This window comes from Schistocerca gregaria, chromosome 1 (assembly GCF_023897955.1).
Source record: "Schistocerca gregaria isolate iqSchGreg1 chromosome 1, iqSchGreg1.2, whole genome shotgun sequence".
In the NCBI taxonomy this organism is placed as follows: Eukaryota; Metazoa; Arthropoda; class Insecta; order Orthoptera; family Acrididae; genus Schistocerca; species Schistocerca gregaria.
Genome location: NC_064920.1, coordinates 683634215 through 683656816, shown reverse-complemented (window position 1 = coordinate 683656816; position 22602 = coordinate 683634215). Strand labels below are relative to the sequence as shown.

Sequence of the window (22602 nt, the reverse complement as noted above, 5' to 3'; positions counted from 1 at the left end):
TCAGATGCCTCTAACCGACACCTTATGAGGCAAGCGTACCTCAGGCAATCACGAAGTGATGTGGTCCCAAGGCAAACTCGAGCCTTTAACAACTTGAAAATGGATCAAGCTAATGCAGTCACACTAGCTCTTTCCAGCATTGACGCCCCACTTTCAATCTCTACTGATGCTAGCAGTATCACAATCAGTGCTGTGCTGCAACAACATGTAGGCAAGACCTCTCAGTCACTACACTTCTTTTACAAAAAGTGTCTGCTCCTCAGCAAATGAGAGGCTATCGAGGCATGTGACATACTATTTACATGTATCACTGTGTTCTCATTGACACACTACCTAATCCTGCCAGTGACCTCTCCCTACACTGATTTCAGCAGACGGAATCCATCAGCCAATATATGACTGATACCCGTTTCATTAAAGGTGTTGATAACATTGCAGCAGACTACATGTCACACATTCATACTATTACAAGCCTTTTTGACCTAGCAGAACTCATGTGACTACAAACTACAGATCTTGAGGTGCATTTACTAACAACAAACAGCTCCACCATCCTACACATCTGATCATGCTCTTTCACTGTGATATGTCAACAAACACACCACAGCCATTCATACCTCTTCCTCTTCGCCAGACTATCTTTTCTTCACTACATGGACTAGCTCACCCTAGCATCAGAGTGATGATTCGGCTCATCACTGAACATTTCATCTGGCCAGATATTAAGAAAGACTGCTAAGAGTTGGCTCAAGCATGTGTATCATGCCAGCATACTAACGTTGGTCATCACTCTCAGCTGCCTTGGACACTTTGCGATTCCAAAGGGATGTTTTAAACACATACGTAGGGACCTCCCTGCCCCCTACCCCCTCTAACGGCCACTGCTACATTCTGTTTGTCATTTACTGCATAATACGGTGGATAGAAATGGCCCCTTTGAACGGTATCTCGACAGATACTGTATCTCGAGCATTCAATACCTGCTCGGTCACCTGCTGTGACTGCTCTTCATCCATCACCATGGATCAAGGCCACCAGTACAAATCTTTTCTCTTTGACTGCTTGAGCATTCTATGCGGTCCAAGCAATTTTGTATGACACCTTTTAACATCGTTCTTTGTTATGCACAATTGGAAGACCGTTAATTGTAATAAATGATCACAGATTTAAAATATTGTTAGCCTCTAGTGGCAGGTATAAAGAAAAATTACTCATCTGGTTTTTGGGGATCTCCTTCCATCCATGTTTGGAAACCAGGTCTGGAAACCCTATAGTTTGACATGTTTCTTGAAATAACAGACGACAAACTCATTGGTAAATAATTTTCATTTTTAATAGTCCTAGATGCCTTGGTGCATCGATTCAGAATGTTCACTCAGTGAAATACACTCTATTTATACGCAACTCCAGAAAAAACTTTACATCCCTCCTTCCTTCCTTCCTTCCTTCCTTCCCACCACACAACATACAACCCACTGGCACCCAGTTAACATGAATCCAAAGTACATCAGTAAAGATATATTCATACTGAGATCAAAACAGAAAATTAAATAAAAAATAATTTACAGAAAATGAAAATTCACTCATCAGCACTGTAGAACAATTATGAAAAATATATTTACATTAACAAAAATTTATCTTATTGTAGTACAGTAATTTTATGAAATTTGTTTTTATCGCAGAGGTTAATTGTGTTACCACGACATATTTTGCAATCTAAGTTCAAAACATTTCAAATAAGATTGAAAAAAAGGATAAGATCATAAATTTGAGAATATACATGGTCCAAATGGCTTATTGCATGTTACGTTCCACTGCGAGGGAAAGGCTCACAGGTGTGCATGATATTTACAAATTTGAAAAGTAGAACACGCAATAAAACAGGTGTTTCAAAAGATTATCTCAGGTTTCTGTGGTCTGAATAATTGAAAGAGAGAGAGAGAGAGAGAGAGAGAGAGAGAGAGAGAGAGAGAGAGAGAGAGAGAGAGAGAGACGTCTGGTGTGTGCTGAATTGGAGGGTGGTGTCTGATGGTTCTTCACATACTGCTGATGGTCTTGATTTTTTAGGACTGGACACAGCTCGCATGGTATTTCCTACAATATTTCACAGTGTATCAGATTCAGAATCCAATGTTCCCTAATTTTGTATAAATACTAATTAGCGATATCAAAGAAAAGATACTTATATTAAGACAAAACTACAAAGCAAATATTAATGCATTACAGGTAACAGGACTAAAACTAACACTCCACACTCAGTAAATTTTAACTTGGATGGAGAAAATAATAAGATAAATGATTTGTTCTCTTATACACTTGACTTACTAAAGTTACTCAATTTTTTGAAAAGTTAATACTATTTTGAAAATAGTCACTTATGTTACCTTCATCATAACTGAAAAATACGATACCACTTGCAATATTGTAGATTACAATACCAATCTCATTATTGAAAATGTGATGCTGTATATCAGAGCAAGTCCTCTATGCCTTTTTGGTACTACCATGGCTTACAATATCGTTTTACATTGTCAATAGTTCAAGAAAATACTGTGTGCAGCATAGACACTAATAAAACATCAAAGCATCCGATGAATTCTGTGTGCTAAATAAGCACTACTCAGTTCCAGATAACAGATTATGTGTATTGTAGTTCAAATGTAAGTCCTGTGTGCTAACATGGCACAATTTCAATTGGGAATACCATGTAGTGTGTTTAAACACACAACTAAGTTCACTATCAATTTGGTTTAACTCATGGTTGAGGATAGTATACAACAGCAATGAAATAACTTCTATTTATAAGCACTATGATGAATGTCCATATAAACATGTCTTGTAACTAATTCTTCAAGTACACAAATGAAAATGTTCTCTCCAGATCATGGGGTTGTCTGAAATTTAGATACCATTTCCGGCTGAAAATTCACTTAAAGATAGATAGAACTGGAAAATGTCCACTTAGATAATACACAAAATTATTCACTGTACACAAGTGATATTATGTGTCAAATTTTGGGAAACAAGTACCCACAGATTTCAACAATTCTCCTGATATCTTTTACACACTTCGGTGAAGATAGGATTTATTTGTTTCAGAGTTCTGGGTCATAGACATCTTTGTAACATTGCATAGTGCATTCTGGGCTGTTTACAAGTAGTTCAGACACAAAGAATAGTATACATATATTACAGTACCTTCAAGTATATTCAATGGCAAAGTAGTCTTTGTATCAATTAGTAGTTTTCAAGAATCACCTCCATACTCATACCTGGTTACATAAATAACAAAACATCAAAGAAAAAAATGCAATAGCACTAAGATATTTACAAGTCATTGTGGGGGAGATGGTTGTGTTGAAGCACTTAAAAACTAGAATTTCTGTACAGATAAATGTTGATCATTACACACTGTATGGTTGCAACACTTGGTGCACATCAAGCAGAAGACGAATTCAATATAAACTCTCTTATCTGGGGTTACATGTTTCACAAACTTATATACCTCATCATGTTTTCAGAAAAGAAACAAAATAACTCCCACCTCTCATTAGATTTTCAGAAACAGTAGCAGAATAGTTACATGTCTCAAGTGTATAGTCTGATACAATAAGTAGTTCAATTTATAAAGCCTTTTGAGTGCTGAATAATCAACCATCAAGTGTTCAGACATGCCGCCCTGACTTACCTTTCAGTGTAAGTATAAAAAATTTTGTAAGTTCAGAACTAAACAGTTTTCACTTCCCATTACCTTTCAACAGTGTACAAGTATGTAGTGGTGTACAGGTATAGTTGCTAATTTACTAAAAACATTCCCCAGTTTACTTCCTATTTTCAAGTGTCATGTTGTTCACATTAATTACAAACAAGATGCAGATTATTGGCATGTTGCCTAATTACAAAAGATGTCACACTTCACATACAATCAACCTTTCTGCATAAATATAACTGAGTATTTACTTGCATCTGTTACTTCACATAAAAAACAACTTGCATTACAAACCTTGCTGACTATGTGTCTCTTTCATACACTTCCTCCACAGTAAGAAAAGACAAGTTCCCTAACCAGTCCCTACCTAACATCATTCCCCTCATTACATTACTAATACACCAATACTTTGTGGCTCTATGAGGTCGACAACAACATCGATCTGAGTATCGTCTTTGAACTAAACTAAGATTATCTTTGGGTGGAACAGCCAAGTTAGTTCTTTGTAAGGCTTGCTTGTGTAAAGAGGTGAATAAATTAACTACTGCAAAATGGGAGTTTTGTTTGATCTAACTGATTCGAACTTCTCCCTCACTGGTGACCCCGACGTGATAACGTCTTCTGTTTTCGCTGTTTTACTGCGTCCGTGGCCTTCGCCTCTGTCATTTTCGCGTGTATTACTTCGATACAGCATTTTAACAATGACTTCGCACAAACGCTTAACGTCGGATTTTGTGATCGACATGCATCGTGTTGCGGGCGATGTACACCCGCCAGGGCTGCAACACGATGCCTCTCACTCAACGATTACGCCGACTTCGCTGAACGTTTTCGAACCTGCAACAATAAGTGAGGTTAGGAGTGTGCTATCAGACACCTTTTTTCCCACCACATGTGCCCTCCCTCATCGACAGTGCAGTTACCTCTTACAGATCTCTGTGCAGTGCGGGACCAATGCTGATTTCTGCAAATGCTTCATTGGACAACCTACCACCACCAGGACAACTATTTGCCATGCCACAATCCGTGCAGTACCACGTGGATTCCTGCCACGTGGCTGGAACTGATTTGTTCACAGGTCAACCTCCTCAGCATCCGACCACACGAGCGCCTGCCCCGGTTCAGCATCAGCACATGCCTTCCTGCTTCGATACCTCTGCCTGCAACAGGAACAATAGCTTGTTATCTGTGACTGACCTCCATCTCCGTCCTACTGCTACGCCTCAGTGTTTTGTGCCACTACATTCACCTCATCCGCACTCCATTTTGAGTGGAGTGACTATGAACAGTGAACATTCACACATTCCATCCGACGTTCAACATCATTTTCCGGACTGCACTTCTGGACAGCTCGCACCTCCGCAGCCTCCCTGCAACACAGGTGGCTCTGACTCTGATCCTACATCAACCTTTCAGCTGACTAGCACATGTTTTCAAACTTTGAACTTTTTCTCACCTGTCGTCCCTGCACCGACTTCAGCTGAGCTTCCGCCACCGTTCTTGGCACATCTTGGTGCCTCATCTGAAAACACCCGCACCGTGTTGAGCTTCCGCAACTGCAATTGACACATTGTGGTGCCTCACCCGTGTCAGCCTTCCGTGTTGCGATGGATCGCGATCAACCACAACGCGTCAGTTTCACGCTGCCACCTGACCAGCTGTCATCGCCACATCCCCTGGAGGAACACTTTCCTGGAATACTACAGCTACAACAACTTGTTTCAGGCAGTGCCCCGACGAATTCAACTCAACCTGTTCTTCCAAACATTCTACAACAGGGCAACAACCTTTTTCAAAATTGTGGACGAAGTGTTCGACCATTACAAACTCAATGAGTCAACCAGATTTCTATGCCTTATCACCCACCTGCACGACCAGGAGGACTTGATTGCTGACCTGGTCGATGCTCGGGACTCATCTACCCGGTACACTCTAGCCAAAGAGACAGTTCTACATCTGCTTGCACGCTCTACTGAGGCAGCATACGGCAAGTGCTCCATGTCGAGCAACTAGGCTACGACAAACCTTCCCAGCTCTGGAGATGGCTACGTTCCCTGGTCAGCGCAGATCTATTCTCTGATGCAGCTCTCCTCACCATATGGTCAGATAAACTATCTCCTCACATCCGCTTTGCTGTGGCTCAAAGGCCTCCTGAACCTGTCGAGCAAAGAATGACGATTGATCACAAGATACATGATGCATCACTGCTCCATTTTGCCAGCCACTGCCTACCTGACATGTCTCAGGTTCAGGCTCATCGACCTGCGGCCAGACGTGGCTGGGGCTGTACTGTGCCGACTGTTCCGCTCACCCCAGGAAGCAGTAAACAAGCAACTGAGACTTCACCGGCTCTTCCTTCGGTGACACTCCCTCCTGCAACTGAACATGCTGCGGCCACCGAACCTCAGTCAACGCCAATGGCAACAAACTTTCTGCAGGACATGCAACCGTACTACCCATACTGTTACTTTCACACACAATTTGGAGAGGCGGCATGGAACTGCAGACCACCCTGCTAATTCCCAAACGCCAATCGCAGGTAGGTCCAGGTGCTGCCTCCTGTGCACAACATGACAGGAACCCCCCCAGTGCTCCATTCTGTCTGGGAACGACCATATAATTGTGGACAACTTTACATTAAAGACATTTCGTCAGGATACCTCTTCCTAGTGGACACAGGTGCCGATGTTTCACTGCAGCCCACGACCTTAGCATCATTGAACATCTGCCCTCATCATACTTCACTGCAAGCTGTAAATTCACACTTCACTGCAGGCTGTAAATTCAACTAAACTACAATGCTTGGGTTCAGCCTCACATATCGTCTCACTCTCCACAAACTGCAAACTCGAGTGAACTTTTTTTAGTGTGCGAAATTGACGAACCAATACTAGGCACTGACTTCTTGCGACACCACAAACTTTCACCGGACCTAGTGCAACACACTGTGGTTCACCATCCATCCAAAACTCACTTTCCCTGTGCTCTGTCGAGCAACCCCCCCCCCCCCCCCCCTCCCGTGACAAATCGGTCCAGGCTCATCTCATCCGTACATACTTCTCTCAGTCAACAACGTTACAAGAAACCACGCATAAGTGCCTTGTTGGGCTTGAACACGTCACTCGCCTACACAAGGAAAACTTCAAGCTTTCCCTCCGGCTCCACGAAACACAGCTCCAGCTCTCTGATGCAGCAAAGGAATTACAAGCTCTACAGCAAGGACAAAGCAAGGTCAGTAAGTGTGCCGAATCTGCTTGCAATCCCAGCAATCGAGCTTCTGTGTGTTTACCTCCCGCTACCCATCACAAATGTGCTATCAAGACCGCCATAATGTGTAGTGACAGTTCCACAGAGCCACACCCTCCTAACATAGCAGAGTTGGACACTTGGCTGGACACAAGTGTGCATGCACGATGAGTGTCAAATGTCCCCGAACTGACAGCTCCTACCCCGTCCCTCACGGACAGCACCTCAAACAATGCAACTTCGACTCCTGCGCACCGCCATGCGACCGTCACTGACAACACAAACAGTGCACTTGCGCCAAGCTTTTTGCCCCCAACCATGCTGCCACAGGCCGCGCCCTTGGACAATGGACTCACTAACGTTCCATGGGCTCTACCGAGCTCACCCGACCACGGTGCCACTGTTTCGGGACGTCAGCCATCTTGTCACATTCACTCCTGGGACACTTCGCCACCTCGGCCCACATCTGATCCACAGAGTGGCTCCGAACACCTCAACCACACCTCCCCTGCCCCGCCCGCCACACATTGTAAACAAACCGCCTCCCATGCCGCCAGCAACATTTCCGTCTGTCACCAACGGCATGGTTCACAAGCTTCACCTCATGCCAGGCCCCCCAATCTCCAGTAAGCCATGTCGACTTTGTCCCGAGTGGCTCTCCGACCTTAAAAAACAGATTTCTGAACTACTAGGCTCCGGCATCATTGAACCCTCTGCCAGTAGCTGGTATACGCCCATATACATGACACCTAAGAAAGACGGGTTGTGGCGCATGTGCGGAGACTACTGTTGACTAAACGCACAAAAAATTATGGACACCTACCCCATACCTAACATTGCCGACTTTACCAGTTCCCAAGCAGGTGCAACCACGTTCTCTGTCATTGATTGCAAACGGGCCTACCACCAGATCCCCATGGCACCTGAAGACATCGAAAAGACAGCAATCACCACCCCGATCAGGTTATTTCAGTTTCGATTCATGCTCTTCCATCTGAAAAACGCAACCCAGACCTGGCAACACTTCATCAACAAAGTGCTATTCAAACTAAAATTCTGCTTTGCATATCTTGTGACAATCTTGTGTTCAGCTCATCCATCGAGGACAACATTCGACATGTGCAAATTGTTATGAACACTCTCGCAGCAGCAGGCATCGAGACCAACCAGGACAAATTGCAGCTACATCAACCCGCTGTCACTTTTCTTGGTTTTCGGGTCTCTGCCGACGGCATTTCACCACCCCCTAACAAAGTACAAACAATACTAAACCTACCCAGACTTTCATCATTCAAAGAGCTCCGGCATTGTCTGGGGACAGTTAATTATTATCGCCGTCATCTACCTTGAGCTGCGGAGATTCAGGCTCCACTGACGGACACCTTGGCAGGCACCAACACTTCTAGATCTCGACCTGTTCCATGGATCCCTGCTATGACTGCCTCTTTCACGGGCCTAAAAAATCTTACTGAGGCCTGCACCATCATGCATCCTCATCCCAATGAGCAGCTTTTCACCACCAGAGATGCGAGCGGTACTGCCATCGGCACTGTCCTTAGCCAGACAGTCGACGGCCTAACTTCGCCTCTGCAGTTCTTCTTGCGCAAGCTCACCAATGCACAACAGAAATATTACGCGTTTGACAGGGAGTTGCTTGCGGTCTACGAAGTGATCAAGCATTTAAAGACTGACGTTGAGGGATGCACTTTCTATGTTATAACAGACCACAAACCACTGGCTGCAGCCATTACAAACCCGCCAGCTGACCCACCTCCTCGCCACTTCAGGTACATGGATTTCATGTCCCAGTTCACCACCGATGTCAGGCACATAAAGGGTACTGACAATATAGTTGCTGATTTCCTTTCACGAGTCTACGCCGTTCAATTGCTGTTAGACCTCTCTGAACTGCCTAAACTCCAACTAGCCGGTGAGGACACACAGAACCTGATTTCAGACTCTACCTCTTCACTACACTTCATCCGCACCACTTTCCCCGGCGTTTCTGGTGAGATCTGGTGTGACGACAGTACGGGCAAGTTACGCCCCCTCATCCCAACCATGCTCCGTCGAGCTGTCTTCAGCACACTGCTTAATTTAGCCCACCCCGGTGTTCTTGCATCCACCTGTAGCGGAGTGCTTTGTGTGGAGAAATGTCAACAAGGGCTGCCAGCAATGGGCACGCTCCTGCGTCACGTGCCAACGCTGTAAAGTACACAAGCACACTTCACCCCCCCCCCCCCCCCCCCCCCCCCGGTGCCTTTTCAATCCCTCCTGGACGTTTCCAGCATATTCATATTGACATTGTCGGCCCTCTCGCCCTCTAACGGCTTTTGTTATGTGCTCTCGTCTATCGACTGAACAACTCACTGGGTCGAGGCTGTCCCTCACCCCAATATTACGGCAGGAACTGTTGCTTGAGCTTTCGTTGAGTCACGGGTATCGCGTTTTTGATGTCCAGCTATCATCACGACTGACCAGGACAGACAACTTGAGTCAGCCCTGTTCAACGAGATTTGTAACATTTGCGGCATCCGGCGCATCCATTCCACAGCATATCACCCACAAAGTAACGGGCTAGTTGAGCACTGGCACCGCACTTTCAAGGCAGCTCTTTGATGCCACGACTCTCTATGGACAGAGGCCCTTCCCCTCATGCTACTTGGCATTCGTGCGATCTATAAGGAATACCTCAAAGGCACAATAGCCGAGTTCGTATACGGCCAGAACATTGTTCTCCCTGGCGAACTTGTGAGCCCTTCCGCTTCTCTCCCTCAGTCTGACTTACTTTCCTTCGTGGACCGTGTTAGACGCCACTTCACCAACCTCCATATCCCTCTGCCTGCCAGCCACTCCCGCCCTCAGGTTCACATCCCAAAATCTCTGGACAATTGCGAATATGTCATGCTCCGAGATGGCACTATCAGTGCTCCCCTCCAACCTCCATATACCGGCCCGTACCGAGCTCTCCGGCGCTCAGCCAACACCTATGACATCCAGATATAAGATTCAGCTGTTACAGTCTCTCTCAGCAGACACTCTCATGTCGAGCCCACTTCTACCCTCCTTCAGACCACGACCACACCACTCACTGTCGTGTCTCACGACACTCCAACCACTCCCTCCACGTCGGACTTACACACTCGGTCAAGTGCCAGCTCCAATCGTTGAGCTCTTCTCCGGCCTCGTCCTCTACTCCAGTCTCACGCACTCTGTCAAGTGATCACATGCTCCCCACATTCGAGCTTACCTACGATCACGCCCTTGCCACTGGGCCCTTTGCCAGCCGGTCCCTTAGACCTCTCCCCTGTCGCCTGCCTTGCCCTGACGAGGTTTCTCACCCCCCCCCCCCCCCATCTTGAACGTGCTCTCGCTCGAGATTTTTGTGCCTGTCCCCCCGGACATAATCCACAACATCTCTATAATCCTACGCGATGACAGACTGTTTGTCATGTGTTTCCCTTCATCCAGTCCTCATGACACAACCTCTGTCATTCCCTGCCACCTGGTGAAATGTGTTCCCCTCTCGCCTAACATCGACCTGGACATGCTTCATGTGTTCGCCACAGCCACATTGTCATTGTTGCTCCGTTTCACTCGCAAATCGCCGGCCTCCCTGTCGCCGCACGATCAGCACGCCCAGTACGACACCCGGTGCGCTTCAACAACTTCCAGGTTCGGTGGCCGAACCATCCTTCATGACATCTACCAACACAGCTCCCTAACGATGCTGTCTAGCTGACCATCGTCCGGCTCCCGCGGACTGCCCCTGCTGACGCCATAGTCACCCCGCCCCTCGGCCTCTCAAGGGTACTCTGTAGTGGGGGAGAGGGGGGGGGGGGGGGGGGCACCACCTGAGTTAATTCATCAAAAGGTTGGTCTAAGTGTGCAAGTTTTCTGATGTGGTATTTGCAAAACTCTTTAATATCCCATCTCTGCTTCCTCTGCACTGGACCATTTAAAAACTCACTCTTTATCCTTGTGTGTTCAGTATCAGACCAAAAATCTTTCAAGAAACACTTTTCGAATTCATCTACAGATAAATTGCTACAGTTAAGTTGGTTGGCCCATGACATGGCTTCCCTTCTAAAGATCTTTTAATAAACTTAATTTTTAATTCCACACTCATACCAGGGAGAAAACTATCACAGCAATGTTGTATAAAATCAACTGGATGAAAATGCTTGTCACTGAGAAAACACTTTAGTGGCATAGTAGGAAAGCTTGGGTGTCTACATTACAGAATGTTTACAGATAAGCCCGATCTTGTAACTGTTGTACTTGTTTTTTGATAATAGTGACATCACTATTTAAGTCTGACTCATTTGAGTCTGTTATCTCAGCTATCTTCTGAACTTTTTCATCTACATCTAAGGCAACACCGTCTATTTTTTTCATTTAACTTAATTGTAAAGGTTACAGCTTGTTTACTAGTGTCTCCAACAGCATCATTACATCTAACTTCAACAGCACCTATCTCAGATCTGAGATCCTTGTCTACTTCCCCTATTTTTGTCTCTAATGTTTGTATTTTTCATTCTGAAGCGTCTACCTTCCTCTCTACTTTCTTCACACATTCATCTGTAGCTGTCACTTGAGAAAACACACCAACTAAGTCTTCTTTAATATTTGAAATTTGCGCATTAAGCACTACTCTAATGAGATAACATTGTTTTTCACTATATTTTTCATAGATGACAGGCTCTTTTCAAGTTTTTCACTATTTTTCCATTGATGACATTAATGCAATAAACATGTCTTGTAACTTCAACTGCTTGGGATTTTCACTCAGCATTTCTTTACTTATGTGTGACTGTACTCATTTCTCATGGTCTCGACACAAATCTGACATGCTACTATCTAAAAGTCCAGAGCCTGCACTGATTTCATTTAACTGTTTTGGTTGACTAATGTCTAATAAATCCTGAAACATGTCTTTATCAGCTATGTCCTGTTTAAAATCACTAGTTGAAGCTGGTTGGTTCGGCATATTTATTTCACTGTTCTGATCAAGATCCATTTCTTTGAATTATTCATAAATTATCAATGTAAGAAAAAATGGGTCAAAATGTTCACACACCACTGCACTGAGAAAATACAAAATTAAATGTTTTAATTGGTACTTAGATTATTATTGTCCTGGATTGGGCAGGTGGCAACAACTTTGGTAATAATACTTCAACCTTTTACAAACATGTATGTCCACAGTGTTGTGTCATTCCAAAGCTTCTCCACATGTACTATGTAAAATTATATTTGGGATAAAATCATTTCCCTTTGCAACACAATTATATGCTTTTTGGTCACCTGAAACAAATATCCAAACGTGCAAGTATCCTGGTCACAATGGCACCACTTTAATGACCTCTTTTGTTACGCACAACTGGAAGACTGTTAATTGCAATAAATGTTCATGAATTTAAAATATTGTCAGCTGGATCCAGCAGTAGTTTTAAAGGAAAATTACTCATCTGGTTTTTGACGGTCTCCTTCAATCCGTTGCTTGAATTTCTCCTGTCTGGAAAGCAGGTTCTCTTGTAGGTCTGGAAACCCTCTAGGTTGACGTGTTTCTTGAAATAACATAGATGACAAACTGATTTGTACATAATTTATAATTTTAATAGTCCTAGATGCCTTGATGCCATCAATTTACAATGTTCACTCAGTGAAATACATTCCATTTCTATGCAACTCCTTCTATTTATACGCAACTCCTTCTACACCAGACAACATGCAGTCCACTGGTGCCCAGTTAACATCGGTCCAAAGTACATCAGCAAATATATATTCATACTAAGATCAAAAAATAGAATATTAAATCGAAAATAATTTACAGAAAACGAAATTCACTCAGCAGCAGAATTATGATAACATATATTCACATAAACAAAACTGTATCTTTTTGTAATACAGTAATTTTATGAAATTAGGTTTTTTTTTAATTTACCTTATCCAAACTCATCGGGATTATCATCAGAACCAACATTTTCGTCACAAACTTCTTTGCCACACTGATTATATAGACTTCAGATAGTTTCCTCTTCTAACGGAACCTCTACAACATTATTACAGATGCTATTACTTCTGTCTTCAACACGTTCATTCATACTTTTACAGAATTTAGTGTCAAACTCTAATTTGTTAACCTGATGTGCTGTCATTTCCACTCCAATATCTTCAAATACTCTGCCTTATATAATTATTTTCAATGTTTCTAGGCCAGTAGTGTTTAGCCTGATTTTGGTAATTATTTCTCGCCCAAAACTGACAGGCTCCCAATGAGGCGTCCATCAGTTTAAATTGCCTCATCTTGCTTGGTGATTATCTACTTGTCTGTTACTATTCATCCAAGGTCTCTCCCTGTTGTCATGCCCTCTGTTTCCATTCCCATTACTATGGTTGATCCATCTATTATCACTTCTATTGTAAACACTATTAATATTCTGATTTTCATTGTCACTCTTGCCTTGATTCCTGCTTTGATTCCACCCCCCCCCCCCCCCCCCCAATGGTTGATTGCCAAATCTGCCATTACTTAACCTCTCATTTCTCTCAAAGGCTCTATCCAACTTATCTACGTACCTCAAGAACAGATCTACTGAGTCACTGGTCCATAAATCAACTCCCACTGTACTCTTTTCGGTAATCTCCTTTTTAAGGCATCTATTTGTATTAGCTTCTCAAAAGGTTTGTCTAAGTGTACTAATTTCTTCAATTGGCTTTCACCCAAAACACTTCACGCTACCGTCATCTTCCCTATACATTTGACCATTCAAAAACTCACTTTTAATCCTAGCTTGCTCAGATTTTGACCAAAACTTATTTAAAAACTTTCTTTCAAATTCATCAAATGACATGGTAGAATTAACATTCTGATTGGCCCATGAGAGTGCTTCTCCATCCAAAAATCACTTAACAAATTTAATCTCAACATTGTCTGTTATGTCATTACCAAAATTGTCTTGACTATACTGTAAAAAATCAACAGGATGCAATTTCCCATCCCCCGGAAAGCATTTTAAAGGTGCGCCACCCCATACACAATTAATATTGCAAACAAAATTGCTATGAGCTACACCCCGCTATGAGCTACACCCTCTTGTAATTCTACAACTTTCTTACTTAAATCTACAACATTATTTTTACACAAATCTATTTTTTCATCACACTTCAGCTCTACACTACTTATTTGATTAGTCATGTCTGTAAGTTTTGACTCAGAGTTCCTTTTGTAAGATCCTACTTTTTCTTCTAAAAATCTCCTAGTCTGGACAACCTCTACTTTCAGTTTAGGATTTTCTACCTCTACATGTTTATCTAATTTTTTGAATCTCTCCTCATTTATGGACAAGTCTTGTGTGAAATTAGTTTCTGATATCTCTAACCTTCCTTCTACTGCTCCTACGTGGGTACAGATTTCCCTTGTCTTACTAGTATCCTGCCTAATCTGTCCCATCTGTTCCTTTGCTTCTTTCATATGCGACATGAATAACATTAACAAATCATCTCCGCCTACTCTTCCCTGTGCAATTGGAGTACTCGAGGTGACATTAACACTGGAACCCTCTCCAACAAAGCTTCAATCTACACTTGTAATACTACTTGGCGACAGGTCACTGATACTCCTAGGTCCAAAGCGTTTTCCACTGGTTCCTCACTCATTTTTACCTTGTCATTATCGGCCATGATAAATCAGAAAATATAACAACTTCCCACGCAAATGTCTGTCACTTTCACAGAAACACTAATTAAGAAAATAAACTGTTACTCATCTGATGGTTGATGGTGCTGTCCGAGAATTTGATCCTTTTTTATCCACACCAACTCTTCCCATGCGGCAACATCCATTCATTCTGTTCATCCATAACACAAAATTTTTCAATACAATTTATGCATTAAATTCGTCTTATGTTCACTTGAAACAGTCACTTGTTAAACATATTTCCACATTTCAAACATTGATTGCAGCTCATCTCTACCAAATGCAACGATTCATGTTGAATGTTACTTAACTTAATTTTCTTTTGCCTGGTACATTGATGAAGGAATGGGAAATTTTAATGCTTAACTAAATTTATTCACATTAATTGACACCGGGACTGCACACTCATCATGTAAACAAAACACAGACAGACCACATTGATCTCTTTGACTTCCAAAAGTAACTTCAAAACTGACTTGTCGTAGCATCATTGCATTTCTTTATATATAATTTTAACAGTACCTTCAAAAATAAAGCATAATTTTGTACAATTTTGATGTTACAATTAAAATTTACAAAACGTAAAGAACTTATGTTACAGCCAAATAAGGTATGAAATACAATATTTGATAACAATCTTTTCTAGTAATATCTTAAGCTTTCCATAAGAAAAGCATTCTGAACTTTAATTACAATAATGTCTATCATATTATTTTAGTTACATAATTAATTAAGAAATTTGCATTTGGTTCCTAACATTAAGTGAGATTACAAACCTTGTGCTTTATCCGACTGCATATGAGAAAGTTACAGATAAGGCCTCAAATTCTGAAATCGGGAAACTGTGAGATGTAAACAATTGGAGAGTAAAATAGAAATATAATTACAAAGACTATTAATTGCAGAGGAAGACATATAAATAAATAAAAAATGAAAATACTTCACTTGGAAATAACTTTTAAGCTGATTCTCAAGATAACGATGTTTTCTATTACTGGATCTTTAGATTACCATTTTGCTAATTAGAAGCATTGATTTTTCATTCTAACATCTCTGAAGTCTCTAGTTATAAATTTCTAAGGACTTATTCCTTCAATTTCTTGTTTAGTTACTTAATTTAGTATATGTACATAATTTTATCAATCTCAACAATCCACAGATAATTATGATAACACATGATCTTCAACATTCTAGAACTTTCCATACACCTTCGCAATGAAGATCAAGTTTTTTATCAAGTAGGACAGAATGATATATATAAAGACATAATAGAGGGAAACATTCCACGTGGGAAAAATGTATCTAAAAATAAAGATGATATGACTTACCAAACGAAAGCGCTGGCAGGTCAACAGACACACAAACAAACACAAACATACACACAAAATTCAAGCTTTCGCAACCAACGGTTGCTTCATCATGAAAGAGGAAAGGAGAGGGAAAGACAAAAGGATGTGGGTTTTAAGGGAGAGGATAAGGAGTCATTCCAATCCCGGGAGCGGAAAGACTTACCTTAGGGGAGGAAAAGGACAGGTATACACTCGCACACACACCCATATCCAACCACACATACACAGACACAAGCAGACATTTGTAAAGGCAAAGAGTTTCGGCAGACGTCAGTCGAGGCAGAAGTACAGAGGCAAAGATGTTGTTGAAAGACAGGTGAGCGGCGGCAACTTGAAATTAGCAGAGGTTGAGGCCTGGCAGATAACGAGAAGAGAGTATATACTGAAGGGCAAGTTCCCATCTCCGGAGTTCTGACAGGTTGGTGTTAGTGGGAAGTATCCAGAGAACCCGGACGGTGTAGCACTGTGCCAAGATGTGCTGGCCGTGCACCAAGGCATGTTTAGCCACAGGGTGATCCTCATTACCAACCAAACACTGTCTGCCTGTGTCCATTCATGCGAATGGACAGTTTGTTGCTGGCCATTCCCACATAGAAAGCTTCACAGTGTAGGAAGGTCAGTTCGTAAATCACATGGGTGCTTTCACACGTGGCTCTGCCTTTGATTGTGTACACCTTCCGGGTTACAGGACTGGAGTAGGTGGTGGTGGGAGGGTGCATGGGACAGGTTTTACACCGGGGGGTGGTTACAAGGGTAGGAGCCAGAGGGTAGGGAAGGTGGTTTGGGGATTTCATAGGGATGAACTAAGAGGTTACGAAGGTTAGGTGGACGGTGGAAAGACACTCTTGGTGGAGTGGGGAGGATTTCATGAAGGATGGATCTCATTTCAGGGCAGGATTTGAGGAAGTCCTATCCCTGCTGGAGAGCCACATTCAGAGCCTGATCCAGTCCCAGAAAGTATCCTGCCACAAGTGGGGCACATTTGTGGTTCTTCTGTGAGAGGTTCTGGGTTTGAGGGGATGAGGAAGTGGCTCTGGTTATTTGCTTCTGTACCAGGTCGGGAGGGTAGTTGCGGGATGCGAAAGCTGTTTTCATATTGTTGGTGTAATGGTTCAGGGATTCCGGACTGGAGCAGATTCTTTTGCTATGATGACCTAGGCTGTAGGGAACGGACCGTTTGATGTGGAATGGGTGGCAGCTGTCATAATGGAGGTACTGTTGCTTGTTGGTGGGTTTGATGTGGACAGACGTGTGAAGTTGGCCATTGGACAGATGGAGGTCAATGTCAAGGAAAGTGGCATGGGGTTTGGAGTAGGACCAGGTGAATCTGATGGAACCAAAGGAGTTGAGGTTGGAGAGGAAATTCTGGAGTTTTCTTCATTGTGAGTCCAGATCATGAAGATGTCATCAATAAATCTGTAACAAACTTTGGGTTGGCAGGCCTGGGTAACCAAGAAGGCTTCATCTAAGTGACCAATGAATAGGTTGGCGTACAAGGGGGCCATCCTGGTACCCATGGCTGTTCCCTTTAATTGTTGGTATGTCTGGCCTTCAAAAGTGAAGTTGTGGGTCAGGATGAAGCTGGCTAAGGTAATGAGGAAAGAGGTTTTAGGAAGGATGGCAGGTGATCGGCATGAAAGGAAGTTCTCCATCGCAGCGAGGCCCTGGACGTGTGGAATATTTGTGTTTAAGGAACTGGCATCAATGGCTACAAGGATGGTTTCCGGGAGTAACAGATTGGGTAAGGATTCCAGGCGTTCAAGAAAGTGGTTGGTGTCTTTGATGAAGGATGGGAGACTGCATGTAATGACAAGTGTACCTAAGGATATCTGAGCACACATCACTATGGCAGACAGAAGTGTTCTGACAACATGGTTACCAATGTATGCAAGTTGTTATTCGGTATGAATGGTCATGTGGGATTAGTGTGTCTGTTATGAACACCTACAGACCATGTATGGTGAAGAAGTCATGTCTTGTCAAATGGTTAGTCACTGGTGTTGCATGTTCAGAAAATGAGTGTGGAAGATGAAAGTAAAAGCAGGTGCCCTCCACATCCATGAATAAAAACAACATTATTAGAGTACAGAACATGGTGTTAGCAGACAGGGGCATAGCAGTGTCAGGTGTGGTGTTGACACTGCGTATCAGCCATGTTCAAGCCCACCATATGCTCCAAGATGTATTACATTATCAAAAAGTGTCTGCCTGAGGGGTGCTGAGGAATTTCACCCTGGATCACAAGAGCGCAAGAACAAAAATCGGCTTCGAACACTTCATGCGGTATGTGTAAGAGGAAAATGAGTTTATAATCATCACAGTCAATGAGATATGGGTTCGCCACTTTATCCCAGAATCCAAGGCCACTTCAATGACATAAAAGTATCCCCGATCCCCAATGAGGAAAAAATTCAAAGTGTCTCCCTCCACAGGAGAGGTTGGGATACAAAAAGTGTGATTCTCCTGGATTTCCTCCAGCAAGGGACCATCATTGCAGCATATACTGTGACATTCTTGCGAAACTTGGGTCTGCCATTAGACAAAAGAGACCAGGACTCTTGAATGAACGTCATGTGCTCTTACTTTTGGAATGTCCCTCATACAATAAGACACAATGGCAAGACATCTGAATACTGAGTCACAATTTGCCTTTATATCTGCAAATCTGTCACAGCTGTGAGGCAGAGCTTGACATATTCTCCTTAGTTCCACACCTCATCATCATTATGGCATTCCAATGTGAGACACCAAATATCCAAGGCATTGCCTTGGGATTATCAGGTATTTGGGTCTTTGAGTGGTATCTAGTCCCCTGACCCATCCTCTTACCAGCAAACAATACACATCCTTCTAAAATATGATGTACTGATGTTTGTACATGGCAAATACTGGCCAGTTTTCAAACCAGGGAAGGAACCTATGCATGAATAGACAGAACATCCTGTAAGGGAATTTTAATAACATTTTTATCTTGCCAGAGAGGCAAGGAAAATTTGTGCAAAGGCTGGGTAGTTGGCTTCACTGTTCAAAACTGTTGTTCTTCACTTTCATCTATGGCTCATCCCACTGACAAATGATCCTTCGCACACAATCAACGAAAACTGTCGAAGATCCAAGGTTTTCCTCTCACTAACTCAGCAGTACAGACAGGCAAATTGTTGCAGAGCTCAGTTTTATCGTCATTCTTAGGATTGGAATCCAAACAATTGTCTACCCCTTCCCCTCCCAGAACAATCATAAAATGATCTTCTTCTCTAGATAGTTTCATAGAGAAATTGAATCACACTTGGTAACTAGTGCAGTAGCTATACTGAAGCATTTGACTCCAGGTGTCAGCTTTGATGCTTGATGTTAACAAATGACTTTTATTGCCAAACACAGCAGTAACAATTGCATAAGGGAGAACCCTAATGAAAACAAAAGCTGCACAATTTAAAGAGCAGGAATTCTGACATCCACTGGTAAAAAAGTAAACTAATTTGATTTCTGAACATTTCTTCAAAATGTTCAGTATGGTGATACAGAGCAAGAGAGTGAGTCTCATAATGAATGAGCATGGACTGACTGAAAATAAAATAAAGATGTACAATTTACAGGGTTATAATAGACTGCACTATTCTTGCAGAACTGAACATAAAAGTGAAGGAGTAGTTCACTCAGGGATTCATTATAAATAAATGTGTTCAATGCCCAACATCTTTTGAAGTTGCACTGATTCATACAAATTCTCTGGAGGGCAAATGCCTAGTATTAGCAAAATGTCACTCTCTAATCTCTGGCATAAAAGATTTCCTAACCTAACTTGAAGTAATACACTACAAAGCTATTAAAGAAGTAAACAATGGAAAACCGAGATGGAATAACAGCAGTATTATGAAAAGGATAGACTGATACCATATAGAGGAAACATCGAGTCACAGACAGGCACAATGAAAAGCCTGCTAAACATTTAAACTTTTGGCCAACAGACCTTCTTCATAGACAGAAAACACACACATTGACACAAGCACTACTCATACCCACATGATCACTCTCTCTGGCTCATGTAGCCCGACTGTGGACTGCAGGTGGGATAAATAGCCTGCCATCAGTGGTAGGGGTATGGAGGAAGAAGGGGTGGGGAGGATAACAGGATAGGGGTAGGTGTGCTGCTTGTGGCAGTGTGCCAAGGACATGGTGTGGACAGCATAGGACTTCTAGATGCAGATTCGGAGATTCGGGTGGCCTTGGGGGGGGGGGGGGGGGGGGGGGACAAAAAAGAAGAGAAACAAACAAGGGGAAGAAGCTAGTGCATGAGTTAGCAGAAAAGAAGGCTTGTGTAGTTCTGGAGTGGGACCAGGATTTAATGTGAGGAGTGAGGAGAGTTCCCACCTATGCAATTCAGTAAAACTGGTGTTGGTAAAAAGAATTAGGGTGGTGCAGGCTGTGAATCAGTCATTGAAGTGAAGCACATCATGTTAGGCAGCATGTTCAGACACTGGGTGGTCCAGTTGTCTTGGGGCCACAGTTTGCCAGTTTGTTACTTGTCATGCCAACATAGAAAGCAGTACAGCAGTTGCAGCTTAATTTGTACATCACATATGACTTTCACAGCTTTGATAAGATAGGAGATGCATGTGACAGGACTGCAGTAGCTAGTCGTGGGAGGATGCATGGAACAGGTCTTGCATCTTGGTCTACTGCAGGGATATGAGCTGTGATGCAAGTGGTTGGGAGCAAGGGGAGAGTAGAGATGGACAAGGATATTGTGTAGGTTTGTTGGATGGCAGAATACCGCTGTGGAAGGAGTGGGGAGGTAGGAGGATAGGATATTCCTCATTTTTTTACGGCATGATGAGTGGTAGTCGAAACACTGGTGAAAATTATGATTCAGTTGCTCCAGTCCTCAGTGGTAGTGAGTCATGACAGGAATGTTCCTTTGTGGTCATACTTTGGATATGTGAGGGTAGGTGACTGGCAAGGAAAGGTATATACACTATGTGATCGAAAGTATCAGGACACCTGGCTGAAAATGACTTACAAGTTCATGGCACCCTCCATTCGTAATGCTGGAATTCAACATGGTGTTGGCCCACCCTTAGCCTTGATGACAGCTTCCATTTTCGCACGCATATGTTCAATCAGGTGGTGGAAATTTCGTTTGAGAATGGCAGTTCATTCTTCACAGAGTGCTGCACCAAGGAGAGGTATCGATGTTTGTCGGTGAGGCCTGGCATGAAGACAGAATTCCAGAACATCCCATAGGTGTTCTAAAGGATTCAGGTCAGGACTCTCTGCAGACTAGTCCATTACAGGGATGTTATTGTCATGTAACCACTCTGTCACAGGCCATGCATTATGAACAAGCGCTCGATCATGTTGAAAGATGCAACTGCCACCCCCCGAATTGCTCTTCAACAGCGCAAAGCAAGAAGGTGCTTAAAATATCAATGTAGGTGTGTGCTGTGATATTTCCATGCAAAACAACAAGGGGTGCAAGCCCCCACCATGGAAACAGGACCACAACATAGCACCGCCGACTCCAAATTTTACTGTTGGAACTACACATGCTGGCAGATGACATTCACTGGGTTTTCGCCATACCCTCACCCTGCCATCAGATCACCACATTGTGTACCGCAATTTGTCACTCCACACAATGTTTTTCCACTGTTCAATCATCCAATGTTTATGCTCCTTAAACCAAGCGAGTCGTTGTTTGGCATTTACCGGTGTGACGTGTGGTTTATGAGCAGTCACTCTACCATGAAATCCAAGTTTTCTCACTTCCTACCTAACTTTCATAGTACTTGCAGTGGATCTGATGCAGTTTGGAATTCCTGTGTGAGGGTCTGGATAGATGTCTGCCTATTACACATTACAACCCTCTTCAACTGTTGGGAGTATCTGTCAACCAACAGACAAGGTCAACCTGTACACTTTTGTGCTGTACCTGCCCGTTCACATTTCCACTTCACTAACACTTTGGAAACAGTGGACCTAGGGATGTTTAGGAGTGTGGAAGTCTCGTGTACAGACATATGACACAAGTGACACTCAATCACCTGACCATTTCCAAAGTCCGTGAGCTCCGCGGAACACCCCATTCTGCTTTCTCACAATGTCTAATGACTACTGAGGTCGCTTATATGTTGTACCTGGCAGTAGGTGGCAGCACATGCACCTAATATGAAAAACATATACTTTTGATCACATAGTGTAGGAAATTTGTTTCTGTAGATGGTTTGGAAAGTAATAGGCTGTGAAGGCCTCATCGAAACCCTAAAAAATTTGGAGTTGGAACTGCTTGTCACTACAGATGTGATTCACACAGATGGCTAGGTGGTATGGACGGGACTTCTTGGAAATAAAGGGACTTCCTGATATGGATTGGGCAGCAGTTCTAACAGCAACAGCTACACTGCTTACAACATTTAGGGAATCAGGTGAGATATCATATGCAATAGACATATGGAAATGTATTTTATTCAGATATTGGTTACAGTTGTAATTTGTGTGTGATACAGTACAATATTTTGCTGCCTCAACTCTTTCCTTGATGTTTACATGGTGTTTACGTAGAGCAAGGCACCATAACAGTGAAACACTCATTCTTG

The 22602-nt window shown here is 42.9% G+C and overlaps 1 protein-coding gene across 9 annotated transcripts in view; it reads right to left on the bottom strand.

Annotated features, from left to right (window-relative positions):
* Positions 1-22602, bottom strand: part of LOC126363724 (uncharacterized) — a 115136-nt gene that overhangs the window by 53041 nt on the left and 39493 nt on the right. The window contains exon 5 of one of the 9 annotated variants that reach the window (XM_050007993.1): positions 1344-2094. The exons of the other annotated variants lie outside the window; for them this stretch is intronic. Within the exon in view, the coding sequence (XP_049863950.1) occupies positions 1898-2094 (197 nt within the window). The 3' untranslated portion in view covers positions 1344-1897. Of the gene's footprint in view, positions 1-1343; positions 2095-22602 lie in introns of those variants that run through there. 9 annotated transcript variants of the gene reach the window in all.